Source organism: Astatotilapia calliptera, chromosome 20, assembly GCF_900246225.1.
Source record: "Astatotilapia calliptera chromosome 20, fAstCal1.2, whole genome shotgun sequence".
Taxonomy (NCBI): domain Eukaryota; kingdom Metazoa; phylum Chordata; class Actinopteri; order Cichliformes; family Cichlidae; genus Astatotilapia; species Astatotilapia calliptera.
In genome coordinates this window covers 9,321,575-9,341,461 of record NC_039321.1, presented here as the reverse complement: position 1 = coordinate 9,341,461, position 19,887 = coordinate 9,321,575, and the positions used below count along the sequence as shown (strand labels likewise).

General features: G+C 41.3%; 1 protein-coding gene across 2 annotated transcripts in view; it reads left to right on the top strand.

The window, feature by feature from the left end:
* Positions 1 to 19,887, top strand: part of nkain4 (sodium/potassium transporting ATPase interacting 4) — a 59,661-nt gene that overhangs the window by 4,000 nt on the left and 35,774 nt on the right. For both annotated transcript variants that reach the window (XM_026154604.1, XM_026154603.1), the window contains exons 2-3: positions 14,386 to 14,523; positions 15,706 to 15,786. In XM_026154604.1, coding sequence (XP_026010389.1) covers positions 14,386 to 14,523; positions 15,706 to 15,786 — 219 coding nt within the window. The remainder of the gene's footprint in view (positions 1 to 14,385; positions 14,524 to 15,705; positions 15,787 to 19,887) is intronic.

The window sequence follows — 19,887 nt, the reverse complement described above, 5'->3', positions numbered from 1 at the left end:
GTCGTAACTGTCTGATCAGTGATAATAAACTGCATTTCTTTGACATTGCCAGGTTGATGGAGGAGATAGGCCGGCAGGAATAAAATGAATGGTCGTAGCTCTTTATCGCTCCACTCCGTTCTCATTGTCTTCACCTCTCTGGTGCTCCTATTATGTTTTATAAAGCTTCTCTGGACTGTGATTTATATCACTGTGGGCACAAGCACATTTTTTACTATTTGTTTTGGCTTGCACAGATGGTGGAGGACTAAGGCAGCACCCGTACTTGAATTATCCATGCAAAAACAAAATGTGTTATCAGTGTATGTTAGACTCCTCGCAAACTCTGTGTATTCACTGAATACCAATAGCAAAATGACTTCTTGGGTCGGTCTGTGTACACTCTCAGTCAGTCATAGTAATCTCATAGTAATCTAAGGAGCTTGGACAGAAAAGTGACTGGACTTTAAGTTTCTCAAAGACGTTGCACCTCTCATGCGATAAGCTTCTTCAGAACTGAAGTCATTGTCATTTTTTCAAGTACTTTACTACAGTATATAGCAAATTTACATCTGCTGTCCCCTGGCAGTTAGATGTTGAAAACAATATAAGTGATCATGCTCTGCCTTAAGCTTAACAGGGAAATGCATCCCTGCCCCCAGTCCACTTCTTGCAAATCTGGTAATGAGCTTGTATAAACTGTTTAAATCTTTAGGGGGTAAATCTTTTTGCCCCTGAGTTTTTCCACTTCTTTGTAAATTCTCTCACATCCACTCCAATGGTTTCAGCAATGTCCCTCCATGAATTTGCTGTCATTTGTGAGTCCTTTTGGTTGATGCAGCATTAATTTTTTTCTTACATTGAGATGATAATTGTTACTCTCTCACTGATAAATTTACAAAATTCAACAAAAAAAGTTTCTAGAAATGCATAAGAGTAATTGACAGTACTGTATAGGCCAGTTTCAACAGTTGCAGGCTTCGTCAGCCCTACATGTAGTTACATTTCTGGGGAGGTGCACATCAGGTTATGCTGTAGGTAATCCAGCAAAGAGCTGACACAGAATCTGAAAGATGCAACTGGATTTTCAGTAGATCAAGTGATTATTCTTATGGAAGGGAATTGGGTAGAAGATGCTAAGGTATGCCAAATACTACTTTGTTTTTGTTCCACCATGCAATACCATCTGGAAGGCATCTGTTTGGCAACTACTTCCATTTTTCAGTATGGCAATGATACCAAACACACCGCTAATGCAGAAAAACACACAATTGAACTCTATCTGTCATGGATTAGCCTCACCAGAGCCAGGAGCTCAGCATTATTGAAGCAGTGTGCAATCATCTTGTTAGGAAGAGAACATCCAACATCCAAAGAACAGCTATGAATGTCCTTCTACAAGATTTCAGAATTGTTCCTGAAGTCTACTTACATAAATTCTATATATTGTCATAGTGTATTTCCATATATGTTTGCATGTGTCCACAAATTGCTGCAATTATTTCCCAGCAAAACATAAAGAAATGAGGAATTGCTAAAGACATTTGTCCAGTACTGTAGCTTTGGATCTGTCCCGATATGTGCTTTGGTCTTAGAAGAATTGCTACTTGTATCATACAGTTTATACAAGCTGATTAACAGATTTGCAAGAAGTGGACTAGGTGGGGGAGGGTTACAATTTCCTGTTAAATCCTAGAGCAGCACCTATCAGCTAACGGACCAGGGACAACCGATGTAGAATTGTTCTATACTGTAGTTAAGTGTTCTTCCTGTTTTATAAACTAATAAATCAAACTAATCTGGAGTCAGTTGAACACACTATGAGGCCTTAATAATACATTTATTACATTATTATTTTTAAATGTATTTAAAAATAATAATGTAACAGCCTGCCCAACCTATTATAATTGATTAATTCTTTCTGCATTACAAATTGCTCTTCAAACTGCATTAGCTAAATAGAAAAAAGCATTTTTCTAAAAGAAAGTTCACATGCAGAAGCCTATTTCCTTTCAAAAATTGCTGTGTGTGAAACGGGGAGCTCAAAGGTCTGACAGTAAATGACTATAGCTCACAGAGCTCCATTAGTTCAGATAATCTCAGAAATGAAGGTCTTAACCTCATCTTATATTGTCTATGGGCCCATATTCTTTTCGTTTTGAAGGTCATGCGGTTCACCGTAATTAGGTACCGTAGGTGTATGTGTGTAAGTGCTGTGCTTGTGCTGTCAAATAGACCCCCAGTGTTCAATGCTGATTGTGGTCTTGACCCAGGTGCTCTGTTGATTGCTATTCCTGAGCAACCCTCATCCACAGAAGAGCAGTTTCTGACAGGTCATGCCTGACCTGAGCTGGAAAGTTGATTAAACAACAGCTTACAATGAGACACCAAGACAAGGTGACTCCGTAATAAATTCACAGTCACATCGCTGACTTCTGGAGCTCCAATGTGTCATCATCTCACCTTAGAGCTTAATGTAACCTGGGTACTCGGGGATGGGAAGCACTGCTTGAATCTGTAATGAATGTCTTTAGCATGTATCCTTTGTGGAAAGACAATAAGGCTCTGCGCGATCTTCTTTCCCTCTTTTTGTATCCTCCACCCCTCTACCCACCCTGTTTTCTTTTCTCCCCCTGCTGGGATCGCGGGCAGGTTGGAATATGTTTGCATTATTGATTACCATCTAATTTATCAGTGGGGCAACAGTCACTGGAGATTTGGAAGACATACAGATAGAAAGAGGGAGAGAAGCAGGGAGTCAAAAGAGGGGCGGTTGTGGTAGTTCAACCTCTCACCCTAGACCAATTATGAGCATGACCCTCGAGACCTGAGATCTCTACATTTCACTTTCCCCTTCCCCTCTCTTTCATTTTCTTTCATTCTCCGGCCCTCTTTCTGGTGCGCTGTTACCAGGGAAACCTTTACTTATACAATAAGATGCTGAGGAGCCTGCAGGTAATGAAAGCCAGCTTGTCAAAAGGAAGCTTGGTAATGTATGATGCAAATCTGAGTTAGCATGCTGAGAAGGGAGATGAGTGTTAGTAGACAACCTCTGGGCGTTAGACTGCAACGATGATGGCTCACATCCTTTTGTCAGGGCAGCTGTCACTCTAAAGATAACCTTACTTACATGCAGTATGTATCCTCTAACCGTGCCGCAAAAATGTCTGAAATCCAACATTCGAATCAGTATGACCCACCTGGTTTGTTCACAAACTTTATCTGAGAGCAAGAATCAGCTGATCTCAAGCCAACCGTCAGCCGATGGCTTGTCTGATAGCCTTCAACCGACAAAGCCTAACATATTACAGGGAATATTACTTTAGATTGCCTACCGCTGCTTCTGCAAGCCGCTTTGCAGTCCACCTCAATCTCCTCTTCATGCTGTTGTGTCACCAGTTACTGATGCTTTCTCAGTTTTTTTTTTTTTAATGGGTCAGTGTTGCATGTCCCCACATGTGAAGATGAGGAGGTCCCAGTACATAACCATGCTACCAGTGCAGATGGCAATAACAGCCTTCTTTTGAATATAGTAGCCCTGACTGGAGCGGGCATGGTTATGCATTGGTTAGCACTGTTGCCTCATAAGAAGGTCCTGGGTCAAGACCAGACTGAGGCTTTTCTGTGTCTGCAGTGGTTCTCTCTGGGTACTCCGGCTTCCTCATAGTTCCAAAACATCCATGCATGATTCTGAATTGACTGTAGGTGTGAGTTTCTGTGACCCTAACCCTCCAGGGTGTACCTCTCACCCTGTGACAGCTGTCTTAGTCCTCCACCCGCAACCCTGATTCGGACTAAAAAAAAAAGAATGGTCCTGACTGGAATGTGTTTATAATATACCTCTGTCCGTGATGAGATGTTTAACAGATTAAAGCAGCTAGGTGATGACCTTCACCGTCACGATATTGCTCATGGATGTGAGTTTATAATAATATGAGTGTTTGTCAAAAAACCCATCTCCTTTGTCCCTTGTTGCCCTTTTTACAACTATTTGCAATTTTAATGTCTTCAATTTACTAGACCATTAATTATGTTCTTAGAGAGAAAGCCGTGGACTGGGAAAATGTGACCGTGCACATATGCCCATCCATGCAGAGGCTTGTGCCAGTGTGCCTGTGTGTGTGTGTGTGTGTGTGTGTGTTCCACATCAATGATATTGCAATATTAAGCTATAATGGAGATAGAACTAGAACTATTTGCAAGCCCATTTCTCTCTTTCCATTCCAGTGGTTCCAGTGGTGTCATTTGTTATAGTGTGGCATCGAATAAATTGCTTGGGGAGCACCACAGCTGGGATGACTATCTTGACAGATCATACTCAATTGAATGGCTGCAATGCATATTCATCCCACTCAAATTCCCCCCCCACAGTTTTTGGCAGCCTGTCCTTGTTTTACAAGCAGCTGATGACTTCACGGATGTTTTTGCTCTAATTGTGTTTTGTGATCAAATGGTCGGACAGCACGGATGCACGCAGCGTAACTTCCTCTACGGTGGATGAAAGATTACGAGTGATGGTATTATGATGAAAAGAGCAACATTACTGACTCAATTATGGAAAGCAGAGCTGGAGGGTGCAAACTGCTGACAGCTGTTTGCTGTTCTTGACTGCATATTTTTGATGAGAATTTCCTCTGTCGCTGCTAAATTGCCTACTTGTTAACTGGGGCGAAACCTAAACAGCTCTTTGTTAAATCTGGGACATGATGAAGCAGAAGAGCGGAGACGATTGGCTGGTTTAAGCTGCTCCCATTCTTAACTTTTTCTACCATCCCATCTATGGTTGATGTGTTTGGGTTTTAATCACCACTTTATTCTTGTAGTGCTTTTCTTCTATCATCTCCCTAGAAGATGTTGTTACTTTATATTTTTTGCACATGAACCTTTTTTTTAACGTGACCTGATATAATTTATTTCTTTTGGAGATGAAGTAAGATTCAGTCTGCTGTCATTTTTTTCAAGAAAAGCACACATACCCACTAAACTTACATTAAACCTCTGGTCTGAGGCTAAACTCATAAGAGCTGCTACATTTACCTGAAAGATGATGCAGTAAAGTCTCGTTTAACCTTCAATAACGTGAGCATTACTGTCCCTGATTAGCTTAAAAATGTTATCTGAAGGAGGAGAAAGAGGAAGAGATATTGAGCAAGACAGCCATTTACCAGAAACGAGAAGGCTTTCTGGTGTCACAGTGTACACATTTGGGTTATTTCTCAGTGTTAATCACCGAGTCAGCTTCATGACGAACATGTGCTAATTCCTCTCAGTGCTGGCCAATTTTTTCCAGGTGTATTATTCCATTCTCTAAGACTGCATGCATTAAAGGTTAACTATAAAAATATTACCTTACTTGTAACTAAAGATTTGCCAAGAACCTTTGGATGGGCTCAGTACATTTCCACCACGGGGACCAAGGTCTTAGTTAAGTTCTGAGGAAATTATTTTTAGGAATGTCCTGAATACTGTTTCTTTAGGCTCTGGGGCTTCAGTAGTAATCACCATGAAATTTCCAAAGATTAGGTAGGTGATTTTAACATTGCAGCTTCACATTCCTGCCCACTTCAAAACCAGAGAAGCCAAGAGAAATAAAGGTATGCAGAAAACTGATCTTCCATGCCTATTGATGATAGTCTCTCACAGTTGTTGCTTTTTCGTTGAGACAGTATGTCTTGTATGTCTGCTGCGCAAACACTGATTTAAATACATTATAGATTGACTGCTGTCTCATCAAAATCATGTTTAACGTCCATCTAAAAGATTTCTGAGAGTGGATGTAATAATTTTTAAGCAAAGTACAGCAAACTCAAAATAAAAGAAGTACAGGGTGAAGAAACTTCGTAGCAGATGGAGAAATGGAAGTGGGACAACTTTTACCCGTAATGAGGTCAGTGGACAGACAGGCTAAGAACTCAGCGTGAACGTATGCTATGAAGTAAGCTTGATTCACTTGAACTGATTAAGCTCAATTACCTGAGCTGGTTGTTGCCTCCAGTCCAGAAGATGTTTAAAACCTGATCCTAAAGCAAACACATGAGAGAGCGAGCACAACAACACAGGGCAGAATCCAAAAAGTTTAAAGTGGTTTGTCACAGTTCAGAGAGAGAGTTAGTTCAAAGCGCTGGCTTTTGTCACGTTTCTTTCAGGAGGGGCAGATTTACATGCTCCCAGTAGCACTGACAGATTAGCATGTTATTAGTAGTAGGAACACTTACGGTTTTACATATTTCATCTTAAATAAGGTTGATTATTTTTTATATACTTGAAATAGCTTCTTCTTCTTCAAAAAAGAGATGCCCCGAGCACCTCTCTTCCCCTCTCTTTAGCACTGCCACTTAAGCAATTGATATTTAAAGGCACTAGCTTCTCTGTGTTTCATTGTGCAGGCCATATTTCAAACAGTGAAGAAGAAAGTGGCTTATGAAGGCACCCTACCTCTTAATCCCTGTCTCAGCTCTGCTAGACTAGGCACGACCAAGGGCTATCTATCTGTCCAACTCTCCATGTGCCCAATCAAAGCCACACACACACACACATACACACCACCACCACCACACACATACTGAGATTGGCACCATTAGTTACACTGCTACACAAGGACCAGGCAGCCACCAGAGTATAATAACTTTACCCAGGCAAGAGGTGAAAAATTGGATTGTAGAAAGTTTTTGAGAAGTACTTTAGTGCCTGCTGGGAGTCACAGAATAAAAGACAAGTCAGAGCAAAAAAAGAAAAGATATGACAGCCAGCCTCTGATTCATGGTTTGTCCCTGTTACTGTCCTGCTCCTTATTTAGTCTCAGAGTAAAGCATTTTAGTAGTTACCTCTAGTAACAGCAGTTTGGTCGCACTTCATTTAAGCACGGTGTCTTCTTGGAATCACTGAGGTTCATTTGCATATTGACACACAGACCCAAGATGATGTTCGTTTGACTCTAAACCTGGTCTGTTTCGTTTGTTATTCAGGACTGAGTGAACCTGTGAAAAACGTGTTTAAGGATTGTCCTAATCCACATGGAAAGGGTGATTTCCTGTTTCTCTGATCCACCTGTCTCTCAGTTCTTCCAGAAATTCACAAGAAAAGAAAAAAAATACATGAAAATGACATTTCGGATAAAATGTGCAGCAGAAAAGTTTTCTAATTTGCTGTCTCGTCCAGACCCCTTAGACTAGTATCCCCTCAGGGGTATTTCAATACCCAAATTGGCAACCCCTTTAACGGGGCCATGCAGGAACTCATATTTCAGTTATTAGGTGTGGAAAAGTCAAAAAATTAGAAGAAGACAAGCATGAATCTGGACTAGATTTTTTTAATAGTCTGCCATGCTTTGCGCTGACTTTGTCTCTATTCCCAGTAACTTCCAGCAGGCAGGATAGTGCCAGTTAGAGGGCAAGACACACGTGAAACATTAGTGCCTGTTTGAATATTACATACAAATTGGCCCTGTGAGTCTCATTTTATCTGGCTTGCTCTCACTGAGTCGTGTGTTTTTATGCAAGTAAAATCAACCATTAAAGCCAATGAGATAAGAAAACGGGAGATGGCCGAATAAGTAGGAGTTGTCTTTAATTTACCCCTCATATCTCCTGGCTCGCCTCAGTGTTGTCCTTCAGCCTGACAGTGTGAGTCAGAGTTATACGCTTGAACACAGAGGAGTCTGACTCATGCAGCCTAAAGTCATAAAGAATGGACACACGTACACGCACACACACACCTATCCTGATGACACATCTAGTAACATGTTATTAGAGGACATTTCACTGAGGACAAACAGAAAGAGAAACACTGATGTGATCTCTGGTATCTGCAGGCTAAGGTGGGAAGCTGTGGAAATGAGAGGGTCAGCAGTCACCTCTATCTTCTAGCTCGGGGTGGAAATCACACCTAACACCTCACCAGAAATCTGCCCTACTTTCTGGATATCTCGAACTCACGGCAACACGGTTTGAGTTAATAATCATAAACAACTGCCAAGACGGCGCGACACATGTTTCGGTCTCTGTCTGAAACCCCGGTTGGATGCGCAGTCAAAGCACGCTGCCTTTCATTCATTTCAGCCACTTATCTTGAGCACACATACGCGTCTTAATTAGCTCTCAAACGATGCAGATCAAACGTTTTTTTTCTCCCTCAGACAGGTTCACTCTGATCCCCCACATCACTCTTATGTGTGGCTTGCTTCCTTCTTTCCTTCTGTTGTGGCACATTTAAAAGGTGGCGGTGATTGAAATGTCTTTTGGATTTGATATTCACTAGTTTCATATTGGAGAAAATGGGGTCTATAATGTCGGGCTGTGTTCTTTATTGCTCTGTTTGTGTTTGCTCATGTATGCAGACCTCTAGAGACTGAGTATATTTACCAGCTAAGTGAGAGAAGCAGCAGCACTGAGGTCTGTGTTCCTAATTTGGTATTGCATGGCCATGTAATTGACAGCTTTAAATAGATATTAAAAAGCAGAGAAGAGAGAGAACTCAGAATGGACAGTAGTAGAAGTGTGAGGAGTGCTTGTTGCATCCTGCTGCCATACCCATCCCATAATTGGCAGTTATTTATAGTGGGAGGAGTGGTATGTGTGGCCAACATGCTTCTCCACATATACACACCCAAAACCAAAATGCACACTAAGAGTTTCCGTCACCCAAGAGGGAGTCATTTGTGCTTGCGAGAGGTCAGTGGGAGGCTTTTACGGGCCGTTATGTAGCCGGCTCAATATTCCTGGAAGAGCATTGGTATCTTTTGATCAAATTCCACCCCACTCTCCAGTAACCCACTCCCTTTGAATTGTGGGCTAATTGTGCTATATAGCTTTTGTGTAAGTGTGTGTGTGTTTGGGGGTGGGCAAAGGCCTTTCTATCCTTGATTGATTGTTGTCATCTTGGTGTATTATTGAGTTAGCAGCTTGCGTGATAGGGCAACTGCAGCTTCTCAGAGGAGAGGACACATACCAACGCGCACACACCCACACATGCCTCATGCCTATATGATCTTTAATTCAATGACTGGTGGAAATAATTCAGGGAAAAGGTCTATGGCTGTGTGTAATAAATACATCATGGGATCTGAATTATGTTTGTTGGATGGATGGTTTTTATGCTTATTAACTAGACTTCTGTCCCAAGCCGCGACAGCAGTCCATGTCAGATAACATATGTGCTGAGGACAGTGTGTGTGTGTGTGTGTGTGTGTGTGTGTATTTTTACATTAGTAAGCAATATTAAAAAAAATAATTATTAGGAAACAGTTTAGCATTTTGGCTGGCGCCACATTGCAAAATGGATGTCACGGACAACAGATGGCCATGCGGTAAAGCACACTCTGCTTTCTTGTCTATTTCACTCTAAATGAAACTGTATTTTACATCATGAACATCACATTGCGCTAAATAAGGCAAGAGACTGAAAGCTTTAATGCGTGTTTACTGAGGTTATAAATTACATCAGCAGTGAGGTATTTTTTCCATGGACTTCTATATAATCAGACTTCCTTCTGAATCCAAAGGAGTTGACCTCTGTTACTCATTAGAAAAAAATGCAGCGTTAAGGCAATTTCTGTTTGGTGCTGCTTCTGAAACCCAAATGTAACATCCATCTTCTATACGTAAAAGATAAGTACACCAGTTCAGTTCTAAGGTTTTAGTATTAGGACACAATAAAAAAATTTTTTGCTTGTTTGGAGCATTCGACTGTCTGTTAACATGATACCAAGGAGAAAAGACATCAGTAATGATCTTAGAGATGCAATTGCTGCTGCCCGTCAATCTAGGAAGCGTTAACAGGCCATTTCCAGACAATTTCAAGTCCATCATTTTACAGAGAGAAAGGAGTGTGTATGTCAGCAAATTCACCCAAAGATCAGAGTGTGCAACACTGCACGCTGTGCGACCCAACAGCAACAATTCTGACTCTACAGACCTCAGTTAGCATGTGAAATGTTGACGGTTATGACAGTATAATTAGAAAAATACTGACCAAATATGCTTTGTTTAGAAGGAGAAAGCCTCTTGTCTCTAAAAAGAATATGGCTTAGGTTTACAAAGTTTAATGTGAACAAACAACAAAACATTTGAAACAATGTCCTTTGGATAGTCAAAACCAAAGTGGAGATGTTTGCCATAATACGCATCACCACATCTGGAAAAGCAAACAGCACATCAGGATTCAGGCTTGTTTGGCAGCCACAGTCATTGAGTTGATCATGAACTCTTCTGTTTACCATTTGTTTGACAGCTAAAGCAGCAGGATAATTATGCAAACCAAAGGGTTTGCAAATCTACAACAGACTGGCTGTAAAAGAAAAGATTTAAGGTGTTGCAATGGCCACATTCAAAGTCCAGACCTCAACTTGACTGAAGTGCTGTAGGAGCTTAAGAGAGCTGTGCAGAAATAAATGCCTGCAAACCTGAACTGAAGCCACGTTTTAAAGAATTGTGGGCCAATATTCATCCACAGCGACGTGAGAGACTGATAAAGTCATACAGGAACAGCAGCTTATTGCTACTAAAGGTGGTTCGCCAAGCTGCTGAATCATAGGGTGTACTTTTTCCTCACTGCTTCTGCATTTTGCGTAGCTTAAAAAATGACACACAGCCATTTATCATGTGTTGTTGTTCATCTTATGTCTAATTTAAACCTGGTTTTGTTGTGTTTTTATTTTACGTTGTTATGCATAAAACCTTAGAACTGAAAGATGGTAGACTTGACTGCAGTCTGTGTTCTCTAAACCGACAGACACGCTAAGTTTTAATGAAGAAAATATCTAAAATTACCTCGTGACTTTTCCTCATTCTTTTAGCCTTTTCAGAAATTGTGCCAAGCACACGCAGATAAGACCCCGGGGCTATTTTCACTTATCTAGCCAAAGAGAATAAAAGCTGGTTAATAGAATTTGATCTCTTTTTTTTTTTCTTCCACCAGGATTAGCGCACAACATTTTGGGGGAGCTGTATCATCTGTTCTTCCCGTTATTTCTTTTCTTCTCCACCCCACCCACATTTCACTCCCCCACTTAGATAATTATTTTGAGATCAAGGGTGCTCGGGGAGTTCGGAGTAACATATAACTAGATGAAAAATATGAGAAGTCAATTTGTTCTTATTTCAGATTTTCTTGCAACAGTAATAAAGCTCAGTTTTAACCTCAGGGAGAATCCTGGCAAAAAAAATATAGCGCAAGTAACCGAGAGCAGAACAAATATAAAGTGAATACTGGATAAACAGACCAAAGCAAAAAGTTTTGCAATCTTAACTTCCTCTCAACTGAAAGGACAAGAGAAATGGGAGAAAAAAGAAAAAAAAACGTATAACAAAATGTCAGGCTTTCCCTGTGGAGCTGAGGAAGGCTGACAGGGAGATGGGATATACCTCACACCACCATACAATGGGCTAATATACAGGGTATCATTAGGCAGGAAAGGAGTGCAAGATACTTCAAAGTGCAGCTCCTTCAATACTCCTGCATGTGATTGGCTGCAGGACTTTGTGTTCATCGGCCTGGAGCACAAGCCTGGATAACTAGAGCTGATATCCATCCTGCCACATGAGAAGTACAGCGCATTAATTCATTTAACCATTACACAATCAATTATGGATTTAAAAAAGCTGCTTTTTAGAAAGTCATCTGTATCAACTTCAAGAGCCTGTTTTAAAAAGCTCCTTTAAAACCACAAACAGTACATGTTTGCTTGTCTTCCATTAAGTTTATTATTAAAATTTAAAATTTATTATTGATCGGCCTGAGGTATCGCATTAAAATCATTGATCAGGCTTAAAACTGGGTCTCTTTCATGTTTGATTGTAGCCAGTGTGATGCAGGAGTAGCACTTGATTCTTATTAACCTTCTCTTATGTCTTCACAAAATAGGGAGGGATTAATTCAGATATTTATCCAGACGTGCATCTAAAAGTCATAGCTGAATTATAACTCCAATAATGGGGTCTGGGTCAAGCCGGCAAACACTTCAAACAAATTAACTGCAGCCTATAGCTGCATCTAATTTTTGCTGAAGTCCTCATGCATCAGTTTTATTTAGCTCTCTAACCGTGACCCAGAGCTGGCCAGAAGATCTATGACTCCTGATTTTATTCATTCCCTCCAGGCTTTCTCAATTCTGGGGATAGACAGAAGTTATCAGGAGAGTTGGGGGGGCTCAGTCGTCTTGCATTAGCATATGTTGTTTGTGATTTTTTTTTTCCCCTTTATCCTTTCCCATCTCTCTGAGTTTATACCATGTATTTCAAATTCAAATTCAAATTTTATTTGTCACACACACACAACCATAAGCAGTATGACATGGGGGTGAAATGCTTGTAGCTGTACAATGCCCGACCATTAAATGACAGAAAAAAAGTTTTACAATATTTACAATTTACAGTTTACTACAGAATTTACAAATTAACTTAGGAATTTAAAGTAAAGAATGTGCAAATAGCAGAAGAGATTATAAAGATTATAAATTATAGGAATTATAGGAAATTTGTGGTGGTGCGTGTGGTGATGTGACGTGTGTGAGAGTCCAGTCTTATAGTGACGTGTGTGGGAGAGTCCAGTCCTACACCTGGTTCAGGGCCCGAATAGCCTGGGGGAAGAAGCTCCTCCTCATTCTCTCTGTTTTGGCCTTAAGGGAGCGGAAGCGCTTCCCAGACCTCAACAGTGAGAAGAGTCCATTGTTGGGATGGGAGAGGTCCATCATAATCTTCCTAGCTTTGGACTTACACCGCTTGGTGTAGATGGACAGCAGGTCAGGAAGCTCTGATTGAATAATGCGTTCGGCTGAGCGCACCACTCTTTGCAGATCTCGTCTGTCTTGCTTGGTGCTGTTCCCAAACCAGGTGCAGATGTTTGCCGTCAGGACGCTCTCGATGGTGCAGGAGTAGAAGTTCTTGAGCACCTTCAGTGGCAGATGGAAGTCTCTAAGTCTTCTGAGGAAGAAGACTTAGAGACTTAGACCCCAGCATTTGCCCGATCTGTCTCAGTTTTCCAGCCATCTTTTCTTGTCTGTTGTCTTATTTTCATGTGCATGAAAAGTGCAGTTCGTGGGGATGTTCGTTGACTTTGGCATGGTAAGGCTTGATGCAGTTCACTCACCTCTCCCTTTTGTCACTTCACACCCTGCCTGTGGACTTATTCCCCTCGTTCATTTTTAATTATCACTCAGTGTTTGATCTTCTCCCTCCCCTCCCTGTCACAATGTCTCATTGAGTTTCTAGTAACATTTCCATTACATCAAGGAGCGCAGCCACCGTGGTGTATGGAGTGTGGTGTGTGTGTGTGCTTGATGGGTTCTTCCTATCTTTGAGGCAGCAACAAGATTTCTCCCTCTCTCATCCATCTTCAAGCGCTTGGCTGTAAATGACATGTCAGCACCCAACGAAACACATCATTGGTTGAGACACACGCACGCACACACACACACACACACACACACACACACACACACACACACACACACACACACACACACACACACACACACACGGAATGGAGTGGAATTGGATTGGCAATGGAATTTTAATTAAGCGGTTTGCACCCTCTCCCTGTATTTTCCAGCAAATGGCATGCTAATTGCGTTGATGCAAATAGGGCCTGCTACTCTTGAAAGTTCAGCTTGCTTTGTTTTGTGTTTTTTTTTTTTTTTTTTTTTCATGTCACAAAATACTGCACAGAAAGATTGGAGCTACAAAGAAAGGTGAAAGAGACTGATGTCCTCTTCAAACAAAAAAGAAGAAATAAAGCAAAAACCAAAGACATCATACTAGAACAAATCTTTATTTAAACGTAACTAGCCTTAAAACATTATTGATGCAGGACTAAGAATGATTACTGTACTGGGAAAACTGTGGAATTTCTCTTCTTTTTTTAAAAATTGTAGATGGTTTTACTTTTCTTGTGCATGTGAATATTCGTTGTTGTTTGTAAGCACATACCGTAAGCTCACTGCAGTGGTATTATTAAGGAAGGCCCACACCTCCCATAAAGATCCCAGAGCATTCTCTTTCCTGGCAGGCATTGGCAGAAAGGTTGGAAATAGTGATCTAGTCCATGGCTCAGCAGGGGCTGAATCAATAAATCTGTCATTGTTTATTTTATAAAACTTCTGCCCCCCCACCACCACCACCCCACCCTGGGTGCTTCCATCGTTTGAGGCTAAACTCTCAAGCTGTTCATGTCAAGTGGCTCAGTGTCTCCTTTGAGGGAGACACATGTTGTCTTCAATAAACCAAGAGCTTGTAGTGTTTATCTTGATTCTTTATTATTATTAATTATTGCCCGTTGGTGTTTTCCAGATTTAAGTAATCAGGTTTCATTTCTTGCAGTTCCCTGCAGCCTCGAGAAAGACGGTTTTCTTCCATTGCATGTTAACCTGACTTTCTTCTTCTTCTTCTTCTTCTTCTTCTTCTCACCCTTTAGGTGTTGGCTTTAGAAAGACAGGTCTTTGACTTCCTTGGTTACCAGTGGGCCCCCATCCTCGCCAACTTCTTCCACATCATCATCGTTATCCTCGGCCTCTTTGGCACTATCCAGTACCGGCCACGCTACATTGTAGTGGTGAGTGCACATAAATAAATCACATTTGTCTTGCAGTTCAGTTGAAACTCTGTACAGTCTCTCACATAATCCTATTTTTTGTGGGGGTTTTGCATCACTTTGCGTCTGCTCTCTGTCTGTGCATGTACCATACCTCGGACATGTTGTTGCTTTTCAGTTGTGCTGCACTCTTTTGTGCATTGTGCGACACCCTTAAATCACTCTAATCCCTTGGTAATTAGGCCTAATTAAAGGGGGTGGGATCTTGAGGGGGTGGTGGGCCACTAAGGAGCTCATCAGATTTATACACGGCTTCAAGTTTGGGGACAGAGAAGGTCGTTCTTTAAAGCGCAGTGGAATGCATATGCAGCTTGTTCATTTCTTTGCCAGAAAGCACCACTACAAGGCTTTATAAATGCACTTTTACGCACGTCGGTTTTTATTTGACAACGTAACGTTCATCTAAGGCATTAAAAGCCTGTTCTGAGCAGCATTAGTGGAAGCACAGATGGCGATGTTAATGACAGGAAAAGACTGGAGGAGTGTGCAACAGATACAGAGAACAGAATAAATAAAGAGAGGCAGGGGAGGATAGATTGAAGCCATGCAGGATAAAATGAAGACACAGAGGAAGCAGGAATTGAAGGGAGGGGAGGAAGGAGGAAAAGTTTCAGCCATTGTCTATTGTCAGATGGAAAATGGAAGAGTGCAAGCTAAGGGGTTCCAAGATCTAACACGAACATTTTTACAGGGGCGCTGATTTGCCCTTTACTCTTTCGCTGACATTTTAAACACACAGTTCATCATGAGTCAGAGGATTTGACAATCTTCACTGTGATGAGTCTGTCAGTGAATACCGCTCAGTAGCACTCTATAGCTGTCAACAGTTGGCTGTCTAAGCGTACAATTTTAGAAGTGGTTTAGTTTTGAGCTTCACTCAGCTGTTAAAAACCTGCAGCCCCCTTAGGGCTCAGATAGACTTGCTGAACTTACTGGCATCATGAAGAAAAAAAAGAGGTCTTCCATATAAATTTGTGTGTGTATAGTGTCTGCATGTGTATAGAGCTATGTAGGTTTGAAAGCCCAGTGGCCACAACCTTTTCTTTGTTTACTACCTTATTCATCCAGCCTGTCATTTATTTTGAAACTGTCATATTGTCTTCAATTTTCCCTGCAGCTAAACAGTTTTTTATTCCCCTCCAGTACACGGTATGGGCCGCGATCTGGGTAGCCTGGAACGTCTTCATCATCTGTTTTTACCTGGAAGTAGGAGGCCTGTCCAAGGTGAGAATGTCAAAATTCCAGCCTAGCTGTTTTCTCAGGATCTTCCTTCATGTGTCTTCGTCCCATTGAAGCGTTACTGTTTGTGCCTGAGATAAATGTTTGTTATGTATGTGCACATGCAGGTGGATGGAAACATTCCCACTTTTTTTAATTAATTATTAAAAAATGTGACTTGTAAGATGTACCCCTAATACTTTCTGAGTACTAAATAAAAGCGTAACATAGTAGCCAAACCTGGTCAGTGAGCCAGCTAGCAACGAAATTATGAGAGAGAAAGGGCCGGGAATATACATTCAAAATGCGAGTGATGGTGTTGTTTGAAATCCATTGTAGCACTGATGATAAACCAAAAATAAAAATCACAAGTTAACTTGCCAGATATATTTATATAACTGACCCATAGAATATGGGTAAAACGCCCATGCGCAGTGCCTTTGTTTTCATATGCACATGGCGGAAAAAAAGCATGGCGGCGACAGAGAATGTGAAGGGCAAAAGCGGATCGTTGAATGAAACAGATGAACCACAATTGGTTTGTAAAAATGGTGCCAACTTCAGTAGTGTGGAACTGGTTTCGTTTTCATCCGTCAGATACCCACCAAAGCACAGTTTTTGGTAGAACATGCAAGCGGGCTGAAAAACCTGGGGCTGCACAGCGTCAACGCATTAGCACCGTCCAGTAGGGCTGTTCGATATAACGATATATATCGGATGACGATATAAAAACGTCTATCGTTTCATTTTACGCTATCGTTTGTTTCGTGGTGTCGCAAAATAAACTGTTTACGGCAATATTTTTTCATCGTTCTGATGGTCACTGTAGTGGCTATATTAATTTCTTAAAGTTCTCTCTTTCTCTTATATTTAATATAACCACACTACAGACGGACAAGCGCCTGTTTTTATGCGTTGTCGTTAGCAACAACAACGGTAACACCATTGCGTGTCCGCTTGTTTATGTTCCACATAAACCTTTCACAATAAAGCTCAAGATCCTGTTGAGACTTTTCAAAATAAACTAAATCACATGAAAGAGCAGATTATTTACGGATGAGAAGTAAAAAAGAGCCGCCAGGTGCTAAAAAATAAACCTTCGACTCAAACGTTAGAACAGGCTTTTCCCCGCAGCACGCTGTGTAATAAATACTCACAAAGAAAACGGCGGCCGCTACAACTTAAGTCTAGAAATGTATAGTTTCATGCATCTGTTAAAACACTCGACTCCAGCTACATGACGCGCAGCTGGAAACACTTCTCGCAAGTCGAGCTGCCCGAGATTCACAGAATTTACAGAAAATGTTACAATTTTGTGATTTATATCGTTATCGGACGATAGAATTCTTATATCGGGATATGAGATTTTGGTCATATCGCACAGCCCTACCATCCAGCCCCACGCACGGGCCGATCCGCGTTAACTGGCTAACGGAGATTTGCTGCGTTAACGCGCTTATGGCGTTAACGTCATTTTAATGAGATTAACGCTGACAGAACTAGTTTTAATACGACTTTGGCAAGCTACGAAGCTGCAACTCTTGATGGATTGTTGGAGCATTACGGCTACCGTAGTCAGGAGCCTGGTGGATTAATACGTACTGTGCTTCAACATAATATTACCGTATTGTGTGTGTTTAACCTCCGTTAAGTTTTGTGGATATTATACATGGTTATGCAGAGGGTATGTCGGCCAATTTCCACTGGAAATGCCTTTTGGTTAAACTGTCAGCAAGGAATTTGCTTTTGCACTGTTAAATTTTTATATAGCTTTAATGCACATAAAAAACAGCTGCTTGTTTAAGTGAAAATACAAGAGTTTCTGCACAATGAGCTATAATGTGTACATATGCCTCACTTTAGTTATGTTACCAGATGCAGACCTGGACGTCTTGAATCCTTGCTTTCTTTCCTTTGCTTTTGTTTAAGGCCATTAAAATTTTTTGCATTTCTTTTTTGTTGACGCTTTTGTTCTGCAGGTGTTCAGTTTGAGTTGTTCAGTCTGGTACAATCTGTGTTGATATGATGAGCAGAGAGTGGGTTAAATCCTGTAAGGGTAACTGTCAGGTTCTGGTAGGTGTGTTCTCTAACCATGTTGGAAGGCATTTGTTTTCAAAAACCACACTTAGATAAGGTTTAAAATCTTATTTTTGTTATTCCACTCGAGGACAGAGGGTGAAATCTCTGTGAAAGGCTAGCTAATTAAATTTTTAGTGTTTTCAAATTTGAGGTTTGATTACAAATTCCAAAAGAGAAAGGGTGCAGTTGTCCTGAGAGCCAGGACAGATGAAGGCAAAGATGGTTCTCTGGAAAAGAAGCCTCAAGTAATAGTTTTCCTGAAAATGATTCAGCTTCCTTTTGACCTTGTGCCAGTGCTGTTGCTTTATTGCACCATGCAGGCTGCACCTATAAGAATTGTTGCCATGTAATATAAAAGCATAATTAAGGCTTCTTGAGCTTTATCGGCACTGAACACATATTTCAGCTTTAATTAGATATGATGCATTGCCGCCAGGTCTTTTCTGCCTGAACAAGCCCGAAGGCCTTGGTGAGAATAACAGTGAAGGCAGAGTAAACACAATTACTTGCAGTGTATAATGAATGTGTGACACAGCCATCTATGAATCCACTCTCTGAACAAATCACTCCCTTGAGGATTCTGTACAATATTCACCCACAACAGCAACACCCCCAGCATGTGTGTGTGCATGTATGTGTGTGTTTTCTTATATTTGGCTGGTGCGTTTCTGTCGACCTGTGGGTTACCCTGCTGTGTTTCAAGTGGAAGCTTAAATGTAATAGGTAAATAATCAGGAACAATCCCTCCCAAAGCAGTGTGAAACCCACACACATGCATACTTTTGAGTTCTCTGTGGCTGGATCCCCTGTGGTTCCTCAGCACAGATCAAATTGGTATTCAACCAGACAAAGGCAAGTGTTTGGGTTGTCACCTTCACTCTACCCCCCTCCTCTTTCCCTCTTTCTCCAAGTGTTTTCACTTTGTTCATTGTGCCTTTGAGAGATATATATAGATATCTATATATAGATATACATACATACATACATACATACATACATACATACATACATATATATAAAAAATATTTTTTTTATTTATTCTAAACTTATAAAGCCTAGAAAATGCAGCTCCTCTCCACTCCACTTCACTTCACTAATGGGTAGCTTGTCCAGTTGCAGGCTTGACCGTTGAGAATAATGAATTCTTGTCGGCAGTGTTCATCTGACACCTGCTCAGACAGCCAAAATGAGTTTCAGAAACACCTTCCCAGGCAGGCTCTGGCGACTTTGTCATTGTGTGATAGTCCTTGGCTCCATCAATTGTGTCTGTCTCTCACTGCGAATGTCTTTGTGCGTCCGCTGGGTGTGCGTGTGGCGGTTGTGATTTTTTTGCATGGTTCCTGCTAGAATAATGAGGCTTGTAGGGGACAGCTGCTCGGGGCTGAGGCTGGGCATTAACCCGACAGATGGAGCCGGCCTGGGCTCCAAGCTCTGCATATGGTGGCCAGGAGAAAGGCTGGCTAATGGAGCACACACACGCACACAACCATATCCCATGCACACATGCATGGCCAAACTTGACACACAGGACCCTAACACATTTTATCATAAAACAGCGTCAGCTAATTTTATCTGGCTTGCTCTGAGTGATGTTGACAGAACTTTACTGGAGGGTGTGCATGTGTTTGTGTGAGTGGTGTGTGCTAGCCAGACCCTCAAAGTGAGGGGGCAGGTTGTCAGAGTCATATGCCACATGCTCTGTCACCTCCTATTGATCCCTTATCCCCTCCCCCATGGTACAGCACAGACTGACAGACAGACCCCTGCTACTCTGCACGCACCTCTGTTTTAAAGAGTCCCTGGTCATTCACAGTCTTAATTCTCTCTCATGCTTTGCACACGAGACACTGGTTCACAGAAAATTGACATTTTACCCTTTTTTTCTGAATTTTTTTCAGAGGGGTTGTACATAAAAATGGCAGTGTCCAAATTAGTTGGACCACACATTAAAAAGACTTCAGCCAGCCAGATGTCTAGTACAAAATCTGTGTAATGTTCAATTTAACTCATAAAGGAAACATTTTGTCC